A 15,232-nucleotide genomic window follows, 5' to 3' on the forward strand; every position below is an offset into this window, starting at 1 on the left:
GTGCCACAGGCAGGAACAAGATAAGCCGACACCTCGAGTGGGGAAAGAGCTTAAAGTGGCCTGAGATGGGGCCAGCGTGGTCAGCATTATGATCCTAATGGGAATAAAGCTGAAGAGATGGGTTGACTGGATCATGGAGGCCTCCTAGCTCAGGTGACCATCCTACTTGAGGTCCAAACTGTGATGCTCCTGAGAGGGAGAGAAGCACTAAAAATAGTTAATTGGTGATCACTGAGACACAACAGGATCAATTTGTGAAAATTAAGACTGATCTGGGCAAACCAACAAATACAGCCATCCTAATTATAAGTCTTGGTAATACATTTAGTATTCATTCCAATGCCAGCTGGAGCTAGCAGTGCAGAAACCTTGGGCTGACAAGGAAGGTGCGAGAAGTGGACAGACTAGGGACAAGCTCTTCTAGAAATAAACCGGTTTTGGTGATAGATTGGATATGGGGAGAGAGAGAAGAATCAGGGGTGACTCACAGGTTCCAGACTCTAGTGAAGACTGGGAGATGTGCCCATTGCTGAGGCTGGAAGGACGGTGAGGTGGGTGAAGGACAGGTTTACGGGGTAAAATGAGCACTCTGTTTTGCACATGTCACCTTTTAGTTGTCTTAGGTGAGATGTCTAAGTGGAGGTGTCCAGTGGGTAGCAGGGAATGGGAGTCTGTAGCTCAGAGGACAGCTCAGAGGACAGGTGTAGGCTAATGTAGAGGGTTCTTTCTCAAAGCTAAAGTCATGGACATGATTGCCTAGGAGGTGATGAACTCTGTATCCTGACCCAGACAATCTCTCAGTAACTACCGGCATCGCCATCTCTTGCCCTTGATTTGTATTTCTGCTTTCTGGGAGGCACTAGAGGCCAGCAAAGAAACAGGCTATGGACACAGGTAGGAGTTGAGATTCTGCTCTGACCTTTGGTTAGTTACTTGACCTCTTCGAGCCTCAGTGATGGCTTTTTTAAGATGGGAGACTTCGTCATATCTATCTCATGAGAAATGTTAAGGTTAGGGTTGCTGCGATAGCTGATATCATGCATCAGAAGTGTTACAAGTGACTGGCAAATAGTTGATGGCAGCTGTATATTAAACTTAGCAGAAGTACTAATTACTGTTGCTGCTATTAATAATATGTCATCTGTGCTATGCACAAATCCCAGCACTAGGTATAGTTTCACAACTTGCTCACCTACCCAAAGCCCTGGAATACATATGAACAACACCACTGTCGGGAAAGTTGTGGAGACCCCTGGTGACAGCTGTGAAAGTGATAACGTCACTAAAGGAAACTTTGTCCTTGCTAATCTGGACAGAAAGTTGCAGGGATGCTTGGTGAAATATCAAAGGAAAAGGCATTTTTTATTGACATTCTTTTTGCTTCACTGAGGTCATAGCACAGCCTTGTTAAAACCTTCAATGTTTTTTCATGGCTCTGACATAAAATCCGACCTTGTGATCCTCAGCCTATCAGTGACCAGGCGGCCTCCCTCGCACCCTCCTCTGGCCCTTGGCCCAGCCCACTGGCTCCAGCAGCCATGGCCCCTTCCTGCTTGATAGAGCTCACCACATTCTTTCCACTCCAAGGCTTGCCACTTGCTGTTCCCTTTAGCACCTCCTCTCCTTACCTCTTCTCATCCCTTAGGACTCAATTCAAATGTCAACTCCTCGAGACAACTCCCCTCCCACCTGATCTGAGTTAGGTCCCTTTCACTCTTCAGACTTCTGTCCCATGCTCCATTTATCTCCTTCACAGAACTTTATCTACGTCTGACATTCTCTTGTTTAGTTAATAACATGTTTATGGTCTCTTTTCTCCTGATCACAGCAGAGGGCTTGGCCTATTGAAAGTACTCAGTATTTGTTGACTGATCTGAGGAAGAAATGCCCACCCTGACCCCAATCACATAGTAAGGGGAGATTCCAAAGAGAACCTCCTTAGGCTGGCAGGAGTCATGAAGGATGTGTACAGGAATTTTGAAGAGACATTTGATGACTCACCTAAGGAAAGAGACAGAATGAGGGACACTGGAGAAGAAGAAGGCATAAGTGTGAGTGGCTGGAGAGATTTAGGAAGAGGCTCAGAGAGCTGTCAGATGAGCAAATAGAGTTAAGTCTTACTGTGTGGTATGGGATATAACTCCCTCCACAAAACCTTCTGTGCTTTGCAGTTATTGTTCTCTTTTATGATTGTGGTAATTATGTTGAGTCTGCCCTCAGACACAGAGACATGCTGCCCAAGGAGGCCCAGCCTTGTCTGAGCGACAGAGAGCTACAGTCCTATAGTAATGGCAGTGCTTGTTTTGCCCACAGGTGTCAGACAGCGGCATCCCTCCCCTCTCGTCTTCAACGTCTGTTAGAGTCCATGTGACAGAGCAGAGCCGCTATCCACCCTCCACCCTCCCACTGGAAATCTTCATCACTACTGGGGAGGAGGAGTTCCAGGGTGGCATGGTGGGCAAAATCCATGCCACAGACCGAGACCCACAGGACACACTGACCTACAGCCTGGCAGGAGAGGAGACCCTAACCAGGCACTTCTCAGTGGGTGCACCTGATGGCAAGATTATTGCAGTCCAGGGCCTGCCTCGTGGCCGCTATGCATTCAACGTCACAGTCAGTGATGGGACCTTCGCCACCACTGCTGGGGTCCACGTCCATGTGTGGCATGTGGGGCAGGAGGCTTTGCAGCAGGCCATGTGGATGGGCTTCCACCAGCTTACCCCAGAGGAGCTGGTGAGTGACCACTGGAGGAACCTGCAGAGGTTCCTCAGCAACAAACTGGACATCAAACGAGCTAATATCCACCTGGCCAGCCTTCAGCCTTCAGAGGCCACAGCTGGGGTGGATGTGCTCCTGGTCTTTGAGGGACATTCTGGAACCTTCTATAAGCTCCAGGAATTGGCATCCATCATCTCTCATTCAGCCAAGGAGATGGAGCACTCGGTGGGAATTCAGATGAGGTCAGCCATGCCAGTGGTGCCCTGCCAGGGCCCCAGCTGCCAGAGTCAAATGTGCCAAGCGACGGTGCACCTGGACCCCAGGGTGGGGCCCACATACAGCACAGCCAGGCTCAGTATCCTGACCCCGCGGCACCGCCTGGAGAGGAGCTGCTCCTGCAATGGTGAGGAACGGGCTTCCCCAGTACTGTAGGGCTCAGCCAGACTGACTCTAGGAATAGAGATCCCAGGGAAGCCCTGTGGGGCAGTTAGAGGGGGGTTTTAGCAAGGCAAAAGGCCACAGGTCACAGGCCACCATGGAATAGGTAGTGTCCACCCAAAATCTAGTCATGGGATGACATCCTATTCTTGACCCTTTTGCAGTGTTTTGAAAATAACAGTAAGGCTACAAGAGGCAGGGCGCCTGGGTAGCTCAGTTGGTTAAGCGTCTGCCTTCAGCTCTGGTCATGATCTCAGGGTCCTGGGATCAAGTCCCGCATTGGGCTACCTGCTCAGCGGGGAGTCTGCTTCTCCTTCAACCCCTCCCCCCTTGCTTGTGTTCTCATTCTCTCTCTCTCTCAAAAAAAAAAAAAAGGAGGATACAAGAGGCAGTTACCATGATGGCTGAAAGCACAGGCATCAGACTGCCTGGGTTTTTAAATTTTTTTATTTTTAAAGATTTTATTTATTTATTCATGAATGAGAGACACAGAGAGAGAAGGAGGCAGAGACACAGGCAGGGGAGGAAGCAGGCTCCATGCAGGGAGCCCGATGTGAGACTCAATCCTGGGACTCCAGGATCATGCCCTGAGCCAAAGGCAGACTCTCAACTGCTGAGCCACCCAGGCGTCCCGTAGACTGCCTGGGTTTAAATCCCAGCTCTGCCACTCGCTAGCCGACTGACCTTAGGAAAATTATTTAGCTTCTCCCTGCCTTTGTGCTATTATAGAGATTAAATGAGTATTAAACATCAAGGGCTTGCTTAGAAAAGTGCCTGATACAGAGAAAGTGGTCACTAAGATGAGTCACTAATAATATTACCATTATTACTACAGCCTGGTGGCTGTTAACCTCAAGACTTAAATTAGACAGCTCAGGTTTTAACTCCAGCTCCATCTCTTACTAGCTGTGTAATCTTGGGTGGGCTAATAAATTTTCTGAGCTGTTGTTTCTCATCTAGAAAATAATGAAAATATTATCACCTGCCTTCTGGAGTGGGTTTGGAAAGTAAACTACTTAATGGATATATAAGCACTTAGCCTTTTTCTGGCCCATAAGCACCCTGTCAGTGATGGTTGTTATTCATGTGGTAGCAGTTGTTGCTAGAAGGACTCTGCTATGTGCCAGGCACTGTGTAGATGATACCTAAACTGACTGTCACCAACACCCTACAAAGCAGGGTCATTAGTTCAAACTACAGTTGAAACTGAGGGATGGGGACTGTATTGGTTTACTTGAAACCACACAGCCTCCACTGAAGGGCTGGTTATTTAAATACCCATGTGCCCCACTCAAAGCCTGAGCTCTTCACCGCGCTCTACAGAAAGTCAGTTTTCAGATAACACTCACCCCAGCCCCCCTGGCATCAAGAATCCATGCTCTGGACCAGCTCAGGAGTATTGGCAAAAGGAAAATGATGTTGCTTCCAGGTCACCATCACCCCTTGCCTGGTCTGGCCTGCCCTTAAAGGGTTCCCCCTGTTTGCATGGGGGAAATTCTTACTCTAAAGATTTGTGGACTTTCTCCAGGTCCCACTGTATTGAAGCTGGGTATGCTACTCTTGGTGTGTGTGTGTGTGTGTGTGTGTGTGTGTGTGTGTGTGTGTATGGGGTGGAGGTGGGGAGGTGGGGGACTGGGAGGTCAGGTGTGCTTCCCTTCTGTGTCTCTTGCTCCAGAGTTACCTGCAAGGGGAACTGTGATAGCCAAAATTTCTCTCTTGGTCACCTGGCACCAGACACCAGAGGTTCTAAAATTCATGCTTCTGTATAATCATCTGGGGAGTGTGGTTTGTTTTTTGTTTTGTTTTTTTACATTTTCTAAATTTAAATTCAATTTTACAACATATAGTGTAACACTCAGTGCTCATCTCATCAAGTGCCCCCATCAGTGCCCGCCACCCAGTCACCCCATCCCTCTACCCACTTCTCCTTCCACAACCCTTTGTTTGTTTCCCAGAGTTAGGAGTCTCTCATGGTTTGTCTCCCTCTCTAATTTTCCCACTCAGTTCCCCTCCTTTCCCTTAATAGCCCTCTCACTATTTCTTATATCCCATGTATGAGTGAAACCATATGATGATTGTCCTTCTCTGTTTGACTTATTTTACTCAACATAATACCTCCCAGTTCCATCCATGTTGGTATTTTTCTCTTCTGATGGCTGAATGATATTCCACTGGGGAGTGGAATAAATGATATTCCACTGGGGAGTGGTTTTAAAGAGATGTGCTCCTGGGTGTCACTTCCAGAGTGTATTATTTAGAAAGTCTTGTATGAGACCTAGAATTGGCATTTTTTATTAAGTTTTTATTTTAATTCCAGTATAGTTAACATACAGTGTTGAATTAGTTTTAGGTGTACAATATGGTGATTAACAATTCTGTACATTATTCAGTGTTTGTCATGATAAGTGTACTCTTAATCTCTTCACCTGGTTCACCCAACCCCATCTACTCCCCTCTGGTAAACCATTAGTTTATTCCCTATAGTTAAGAGTCTGTTTCTTGGTCTCTCTCTCTCTCTCTCTCTTTCTCTCTCTCTCCTTGGAATTGTCATTTTTAACCAGCATCTCAGGCAATTAACATTTTGGTGAAATACAGTATACAGAAGGGTCCATGTCCCATAGTGTACAGCTCAACTATTTTTCACAAGCCAAATACACCCATGTAACTGGCACTGATACAAGGATCACAACATGACCAGCTTCTCAGAAGCCCCCTTTGGTCTCTCTTCCAGTCACCACACCCATTGTGGGGAGATTTTAAAAATACAGATCCATGTGTGCTTCCAGAACTACTGAGTCATAATCTCTGAGGGTAGAGTCTGGCATTCTGTATTAGATGAGCACTAGGTGTTATTCTGTATGTTGGCAAATTGAACACCAATAAAAAAATAAATTTATTATTAAAAAAATAAATAAAACTCTCTAGCTGATCCTGATATTTAGCCAAGTCTGGGAATTCCTAGATAATCTAGATCATCTTCAATATCCCATCTATTAATGACCTACTACAATAGAATTGCTAGCAGCAGAGAGTTTTAGACCTAAGGGATGACAGACTCAGGATCTTGAAATCCCATGTGCCTCAGGCTTCATGGTTCTTCCTTTTCCTCATGGCTTTTGCTCCCTCTCTTCAACAATCTGGGACATCTGGGGCCTATACAACTCTTCCCCTTGCCTGTCCACTGATGAGCTTATTCACACTGAAGTTTTAGGGATTTAACAACTGGACTCACTTCTGGGGAGGGTACTGTTTGATATATATAACACAGCATTTCTCAAGGTGAGTCTACAGAATGCCATTTCTGAGAACTTTGAAGAGGTGGTCCACATAAGAGGGTCCCATGGTCAAATAAACTGGAGAAAGTCAAGTTTAAGAGGAGACTCCTGTCTCTGCAACTATGTGCTAGCAATTGCTACAGGGTGGTGCACATACAGGACTTCATAGAAGCTTAACCCCCTTCTTTGCTTACAGTGACTCTCAACCTCTCAGCAGTATTTTATCTGGCTACATCTTCTCAAACAGTTACACTCCTAATAATGAAAGGGAGATCTTGAGGCAAATGACCTTTATGGTATTCCTGAAATAACACATATATACAGAATCCTCTCCATTCTTCCTCCTTCTTCCCCCAGTGATATCAGAAATAACACAGAAACTATGGAGGATAGAAATTTTGATTTTTACATGTTTAATTGGGTACATTTCTGGCTTGATTCTTGCTTTCTTAATGGTTTGAGCTTGTAATTCCAGACTCAAGCTAGGACCCAAGGCAAGGGGCTCTGGGGCCAAAAGAAGGTGTGCAGGGTCAGGGCCTCTGTCTAGCTGCAGTGACCCTGGCCAGGTACCTCCCCCTGCCCCCCAAGAAGCCTCACTTCTTCATCTATGAAATGTGAGCAATATGACCCAAGGGTCGAATGAGACAAAGTTGGCTTGAAGATTCTGTGGAGACCTCTTCATGTGGAGCTGACATCTCCGGTTGCTTCTACAGGTACTGCCACAAGATTCAGTGGACAAAGCTTTGGGCGGTACAATCTTCCAGAGGCAGAGAACTGGCACATCCATTTCCGCCTGAAAACACTCCAATCACAGGCTATTCTCCTGTTCAGCAATGAGACAGTGTATGTCTCCCTGAAGGTAAGGCACTGCCAGCCTGAGAGATTTCATATGGGTGTGCCAGGCTAGGGAGGTAGGGACAACCTCAGGAACAGCCAAGAAGTCCAGTTTCTGGCAAAGAAAACCCTGAATAGTTTTCAGGGATGCTGGTGTGACTATTGGGTCAAGACACAAGACTTTCCAGTTGTGATGTCCAAAGCCCCCCTCAAATGGAAATATATATCCAAAAAACAACCAGAGATTGGACTGCTCTGTGGGAGGAGAGAGAGCTCCTGAAGATGGAGAAATGGGAGGCCACTTAGCCATGGTGTGCTGTTGTTGTTTTATCACTTTTGCTGAGTAACAGACGAGCGTTTTCCAAGATGAGTGGGAGGCTGGCTACCACTGGGGTGCTCAAGACTACAAACCCCGGCATTAAGTTATATGGAATCACATGGAAGAAAAACGAATTTCCTTTCTAATGGTCTCTTAGGGCTTTCACCCCTACAAGGGGAAGACTGACAATAAATATAAACATAATAACTCAGAAAATTATAATTTGTCCAAATGTGATATGCTTTGGCTTAAAAAAAGGTTAAGGGGCAGGGCACCTGGGTGGCTCAGTGGTTGAGTATCTGCCTTTGGTTCAGGGTGTAATCCTGGGGTCCTGGGATCGAGTCCCGCAGCAGGCTTCCCAAGGAGAGCCTGGTTCTCCCTCTGCCTATGTCTTTGCCTCTCTCTCTGTGTCTCTCATGAATGAATGAATGAATGAATGAATGAATAAATAAATAAATCTTAACTTTAAAAAGTTAAGGGGGATCAGCACTGTAGGGACTTGCAATTTTAAGTAAGGTAACCAGGGAAGTCTTCACTGAGTTGATAATTGCACCATAATATGAAGAGGATAAGGGAATTAGCTAGGTAGACATCTGGAGGAACAACATTCTAGGGAGAGGGAATAACAATGCAAAAACCTTTTGGTAGAAGAATGCTGAGCATGTTCAAGGAACAGTCCAGATGTGTATATGGCTTGAGTAAAGAAAGTAAGGGAGAGAATAGTAGTAGGAGTTGAGATCATAGGCCTCAAGTTCTCATAGGCCATTGAAGGACTTTGGCTTTTATTCTGAGCAAAATGGAAGGCATGAGAAGGTCTGAGCAGAGAATTGACATGATGTGACATATTCAAAAAGGTCATCATGGCTCCTGTGTTGATAAACAACTTTAGAGAAACAAGGATAAAAGCAGAGAGATCCAGCCAAGAGGCTATTGCAATAATTCAAGTGAGAGTAGTGGTCTAGATCAGGGTAATGACAGTGAACTGGGGAGAAGAGTTCAGATTTTGGATAGTCTTTTGAAAGTAAAACCAACAGGATTTCCTAATGAATGAGGGCTGGGAGAGAAAGCAAGGAGTAATATGTGGGCCTGAATAATTGGAATGGAGTTGTTGCCAACAGACCCGGGGAAGGATATGGGTAGACCAGAGGGATGATCTGAATTTGAGGGATGATCAGAATTTCAGTTTTGGAGATATAAGTCTAGTCTTTGGAGATAGAAGTATGAGATGCCTATTAGACTTCCAAGTGGAGCTGGATAAACAAGTCTAGTGTCTGTAGGAAAGGTCTGGGATAGAGATGAAGATCTGGGAGCCTTCAGCAAATACTTAGTATTGAAAGCTGTGAAACTGGATGAGATCACCAAAGGATGTAGATTGAAAAAAGAGTAGACCAAGGATTCATCCTTATGACACTCCACATTGAGATGTCTGGGGAAAGAGAAGGATCCAACAAAAGAGACTGAAAATGTGCAACCAGTGATGTTGGAGGAAAACCAAGAGATTGTATCCAGGAAACTGAATGAAGAACATGTATCATGAAGGAAGGAGTGACCAGCTGATAACATACTGCTGAGAGGTCACGTGAGATGGGTAGTGATATTAATCATGGATTTGGCAACTCAGAGGTTACTGAATACTCTGACACCAGTGGTTTCAGTATCATGGTGTGTGTGTGTGTGTGTGTGTGTGTGTGTGTGTGTGTGTGTGTGTGTAATTTTGCTGCAATGAGACAGCAAAGGAAGAAGGTCTTATCTAGGGGGAGAAGTGGGTTCAAGACAATTTTTTTAAAGATTAGAGCAATAAAAGCATATTTGTGTGATGACTGGAATGTACAGTAGAGAATGAACAAAGATATAGGGAAGAAAAAGGAGTCAATGGAAATTCATCCTTGAGGCACCAGGGTGGGACCTAGTACATGAATGGAGAGATTGGCTTCCACCAAGGTGGATAGATGTGATGGTCAGAGCGCCTGCAAGTCCCCATTTGATTGCTGAGAGCAAGGATGGGGAGGGGAGCATCAAGGGTCTGAAGAGAGAAAAGTTGTGAAAATAGTCATCTGGGAGAGTAAACCAAGGAAGATGGCGCCATAATCAGGCACCACTTAGGGTGAGGGAAACTAAAAAGATATAACCCAGCGGTTCTCAGACTTCTTGATTTTCAGGACTTTTTAAGATTTCAGGACTCTTAAAAATAATTGAAGATCTAGGAAAGTTTTGTTTTTGTGGGTTAGAGCTATGAATTTTTCCAGTATTAGAAATTAAAACTGATCGCTTCTCAGCCTTTTGGCTAAGATCAAGTGTAGAAATTAAAACTGAGATGGGATGCCTGGGTGGTTCAGCGGATGAGCATCTACCTTTGGCTCAGGGCGTGATCCGGGGTCTGGGGATCGAGTCCCACATCGGGCTCCCTGCAAGGAGCCTGCTTCTCCTTCTGCCTATGTCTCTGCCCCCCTCTCTCTCTCTGTCTCTCATGAATAAATACATAAAATCTTTAAAAAAAAGAAATTAAAACTGAGAAATATTAAAATCTTTATTAATTTATTTAAAAATAGCAAGAAACCTATTATATGTTAACATAAATATCATATTATTGTGAACAATAATTACATTGTCCAAAATTAGGAAAAAAGAAGAGTGGCACCGTTTTACATTTTTGCAAATCCCTCTTATGTATAGCTTTATAGTAGATAGCTGGATTTTCATTTTTACATCTGCATTCATCTGTTTTGATAGCACATGTCTGGAAATCACTGTAGATTTGTGACAGAATGAGAGTAGAAAAGGCAAATAATTTTTTAGGATTATTGTAAAAATGGTGTCCCCTTGTGGGTCCTCTGGAAAAGTCTTGAAGACCCACTTTGAGAACCGCAGAACTGTTGAATAAGAGAACAGGAGTGAGGGAGGTTTTCTGTTTGGTTCTTGAGGGCCAACTTTGAGGAGTGCAGAGCATAGGAGAGGCTTTGTAGAAGAATCCAAAAGACATAGTCTCAGTCAGCAAGGCTTCTCCGGGTCTCGGTTTCTTCATCTGTGAAACGCAGATGGCATCCCTCCAGACCATTCCATGGAGTGTGGTAAGGACCAAATGAGACCATAGATAGGCATTGAGGGCTTGGGCTTTCATACTCTATAAAGACAATGCTTAAAACACCAAATGCTTGAGAATCACCAAATACTGCCTCTCTCACCCATAAAAATATAACCAACATTCTTTGCACCCACAGCCTGTTAGCAGTGCTTTTTACAAGGACTTATTGGCTTTGCTCATGGCCATCTGGGTTTTCTTTGCAGCTGGTCGATGGAGTCCTACAGCTGGAATACCATTGCCCAGGTGGTTTCCATGGAAATCTATCCTCCTGGCTCCACGTGAATGACCAAGAGTGGCACTCCATTGTGGTGGCGGAGACAGGCACTTCCATTCGCCTGTTGGTTGACGGCTCAGGCAATACCTCCCTCGCGCTCCCAGAGAACTGCCAGGGTCTCAGGCCTGAAGGAGACCTCTTTCTGGGTGGCCTTGTTCTCCTGCATTCTTCCCCGGTCGTGTCCCAGGGTTTTGAAGGCTGCCTGGATGCGGTCATGATCAACGGAGAGGCGCTGCAGCTGCTGGCCCACGGCAAGAGGGCATCAGGCTTGCTGGAGAGGCAGGCCCTCACCCCGTGCTGCTGGCGCAGTGAGGACTGCAGCCCAAACCCGTGCCTCCACGGCGGCAAGTGCTCGCAGACCCGAGGGGCAGGTAAGGTGCTGGAGATGGCTCCGCCGCTTATCCCAGGAGGCGCCTCAGCTGACCCCAGCCTGTTGAACTAGCGATCACGTATCACTGAAGAGTTTACAAGGTATATTCGTCCAGCACAGCCCCATGAGGGAGAGAGGGGTTGAAGAAGGCCGCCGATGGCTGGGCTGCTGGGCTGTGTAAGGAAACCCAGATCGGTGAAGGAACTTGCCCAAGGGCACATGGCCGTTAAGTGTCACGGTGCATTTGGGGTGCAGATCTCAGGGGAAAGCTCCCTCCCCCCCAAATCCAAGTGTCTCTCTCTTCCCCCTACTGTCTCGTGAGTAACGGGTTGGGAGGGACTAGGTTTACACTAAGGGAAGCCAGCAGGCTTTGCTCTCGCTCAACAAGGACTGACTTTCTACTTGTTTGGATGGGGGACAGGCATGATCAGGGACCCCTGGTGCCGCAGGCTGAGGGCATCACACACCTCAGTGTTATCCCTGGGCTGTGCCAAGTTCTTCTCTTTTATTCCCCTTTAATCTATACTCAGCTGCCGTCCCCCATAGGCAAACACTTAAAGTTTTTAAATGAGTTCTTGCAAAATGTATACTACTGACTTTACACGGGCTTGAATTTCTAATTACATAGGTGCCATATAAGTTTTTACACTTTTCCGTCCACATAGCCACGATTCATAGTTGTTGCTTTTATTGTGGCTCAGTACACCGATGGGTGTGCAGTCCCGTCTTCCCTCTCTACTCAGTTGGCACCAAACACCCTGGAAATCTTTCAACGATCCCACCTCCCAATCTTTTTAACATCCCACCTCCATCAACAATGCTGTGTGAATATCCTCATATGTATCTTCTTGTGAACTGTAAGAGAACTTCCTACACACACACACATCACATACACACACGCACACACACACACACACACACATACACACCATGCCGGGATGGAATTCACATACCCAGAGAATGTAAATAATTATTTTAAATTTACATTCAGGGCCATGTTGCTCTTCAGCATGGTCACAGCAGCCTGCACTTCCACCAGCAGTGAGGGAGGATCCTAGATCTCTGTCAACACTTGGCATGATCCCATTTTCTCATTTTGGCTTGGATAATAGTATTGTCATTTCCAAAATATCTAAGGGGCCCATCACGTCTGTCTGCACTACCAAGTGGCTATCGTCTCTCACCCTTGGGCCGGCCGCTTCCCTGTTCTCCTTTCTCTCCCTTCACCTGCACCTTCCAGCAGGGCACCAGAGTGACCTTTATACAAAGCAGATCTCAGTGTGTCACTTTCCTGCTTGGAAACCTTGAAGTGGCTTTTTTTTTTTTTTTTTTTTTTTTTTTTTTTTAAAGACAGAGACATTTATTTCAATCAGCAGACTCAGGTTTTTCAAGCCCTGGCCCATGGTGGGCAGCCCTCCCCCCATCCCCTCCCGCCCACCCCTTAGCCACAGCAAGGGGAATGAAAAATGGGAAGCCAAGAGGGCCCCTGCTAGGGGCCGACTGCCCGGCTGTGTGGTGAGTGCGGCACAGCTGTGGCTGGGGTGGCCACCGCCACAGGCCTCTCCCTATAAATTAAGTCCCTGCAGCCACAGCTAGGGGCGAGGCATCCTCGTGGAGGAAAGGCCAGGAGGCAGCGTCCCCGAGCCCCGGCCAAGCAACGGATCGAGGGCAGGGCTCAGGGCAAAAAGGAGCCAAAGGGAAAGAGGAGAGGTATAGGGGTGGGGGGTGGCGAGGCCCCCAGATTTTGGTCCCAGGAGAAGAGAGGCCACTTGGTCCAGTTTTGGTGGGTTTAAGGAAGGGGATGTATTAGTAAGCACAGGGGAGAGCCCGCCAGGGGGCTCTAAGATAGAGAGATAGACTCTAAGATAGAGTCCTGTTTCCTAATTTCTGCATTTGGCTCAGAGTGATGCTCCGGCCCTCCTACCTCCCTGGCCCTGCAACCCCCACTCTCCCTTGGCTTGCTAAGCTCTGTTGTTTTATGATAATTACTAATATACTGATATTATACACAAGTGGTTCGATAGGTTTGAATCCTAAATTTGCCATTTCCTTACTGGGTAATCTTGAGCAAATGTCATGCATTCTCTGTGCCTCATCTCCTCACCTGCCATCAACTTCTATGTGTCCCCTAATGAGGATGACAGTAATCAATTGCAGAGTGGTCATGAGGCTCAAATGGGCCGATACATGCAGATTCTTGGCACGGTGACTAGCACTAAACAAGTGTCGTGTAGGATGATGAGGTAGAGCTCCATTACTAGTCTGTAGATGCCTGTTCTCTGTAGACTATACATTTGAGGGCAGGGATCACGTCTTCCCATCCAGCCTGGCAGCAATGCTCCACAGGGTGCTTGTCACAGAAGGAGGCTCTCAATAACTAGACATGGATGCTCGGATCTGCAGACATGCTGAGGCCTCCCCTCTGTCCCAGAGGCCCTCTCAGCCTGCAGCTGCCTGAAGCTCTCCCCTCCCTCCCAGGCTATGTCTGCAAGTGTCCCCCCCAGTTCTCGGGAAGGCACTGTGAACGAAGAAGAGAGAACTGCACGTCCATGCCCTGCCTGGAAGGTGGCACTTGCATCCCATCTCCTGAAGGTGCCTCCTGTAACTGCCCTCACCCTTATATGGGAGACAGGTAAGTGCAGAGGGGCCACCTGCCATTGGCTCCTCATCCTGGGTGGGCACTGTTCGGAAATGACCTCTGCACTCTGCTCTCCAGAGAAGCCAATGGGAAACCAGGAGCTGAGTGCTCCAGCGACCTGGCTATCTGGCTTTTCCCAGGTGCCGAGGCTTCTCCCTCCAGCCACCTACGCCAGAACACTCAGGGAAGGAGGGTTCTTATGAACATTTCCCAAGCCTTGTTCTAAACCTACTGAGTCAGACTCATTAGGCTGGGGCCTGGGAATCTGCACTTCTCATCAGCTCCTCAGGCATTTCTGATTTTTGCTGAAGTCTGAAAATGGCTAAAGTTCTTATTCTCTGGTTCTGGACTGTGACTTCCCAGAAAGTGGCCGGGGGACAATGACTCCTTCAGGTACAAACACTGCTGTAAGTCTCAAACCCCGCTGCAAGCTACCTGTGCTTTATAGTATGCTGGCCTGGGGGACTGCAAGCATCCTTAGATCCCTAGAATCCCAGAGGTCTAGAGGCTTGGTGATTAATCTGCTTTCATGACCCTCCAGTTTGGGAGCTTTTAAAAAATCATCAGGGATACTTGTGAAAAATACAGATTTCTGGACCAGCGATATCAGAATCTCCAAAGAATGAGACCTGGGATTCTATCTATAACAAGCTCCCAAGGGATTCCCCTTCCTGTGAGCTTGTGCATAAGAGAGCGAATGATACAGTCCACTCACTCACCTTACAGATGGGGAAACGAAGCCCTTAGAGAAGGAAATGGCTTGTCCAAATCCCCTCATGTGTTTATGACTCAAGTCCGTTCTCTCAGCACCTGGCATTCCGGCCCCACCGCACACCTCACTCTGCAGTAGGTGTGCTGGCAGGACACGTCCTGGCTGAAAGTGGTAGTGTTTGCATTTTAAAAGAGGAACTTGGGAAGGACAATGTCTAACCCAAAAGGACAAAGTGTTGGTGGTGAAATTGTAGACACTGAGACTCAAACAGGCTGCAGGGAGCCTTTCCCAATAGCCCTCAAAAGTAGATGAAACTGGCCACGGAAGCCTCCTAGGAGCCTTACACCATGGAATGCCAAGCTGACGGTGACCATTCCAAGTGCTCTCTCTGAACGGTTGTCCAATGGAAGGTCTGTGCAGGACCACATTGGGTTCTGTGACCTCCTGAAGAACAGTGGGTAACACTGGTGGTGTCCCGCTGCCATGGCTGGGTGCTGCTGACTTGCAGCTGGGACTCTGGCATTACTGCTGAGGACAGCTGGCTCAAATGGGCTGATACATGGGGTTGG

The 15,232-nt window shown here is 46.9% G+C and overlaps 1 protein-coding gene across 1 annotated transcript in view; it reads left to right on the forward strand.

Moving 5' to 3' along the window:
- FAT2 (FAT atypical cadherin 2) overlaps positions 1-15,232 on the forward strand; it is an 80,463-nt gene that overhangs the window by 61,372 nt on the left and 3,859 nt on the right. Inside the window, exons 19-22 of the mRNA XM_072756844.1 lie at positions 2,314-3,124; positions 7,148-7,293; positions 10,873-11,314; positions 13,792-13,945. Of these exons, the coding sequence (XP_072612945.1) occupies positions 2,314-3,124; positions 7,148-7,293; positions 10,873-11,314; positions 13,792-13,945 (1,553 nt within the window). The remainder of the gene's footprint in view (positions 1-2,313; positions 3,125-7,147; positions 7,294-10,872; positions 11,315-13,791; positions 13,946-15,232) is intronic.

This window comes from Vulpes vulpes, chromosome 4, assembly GCF_048418805.1.
Source record: "Vulpes vulpes isolate BD-2025 chromosome 4, VulVul3, whole genome shotgun sequence".
NCBI lineage: Eukaryota > Metazoa > Chordata > Mammalia > Carnivora > Canidae > Vulpes > Vulpes vulpes.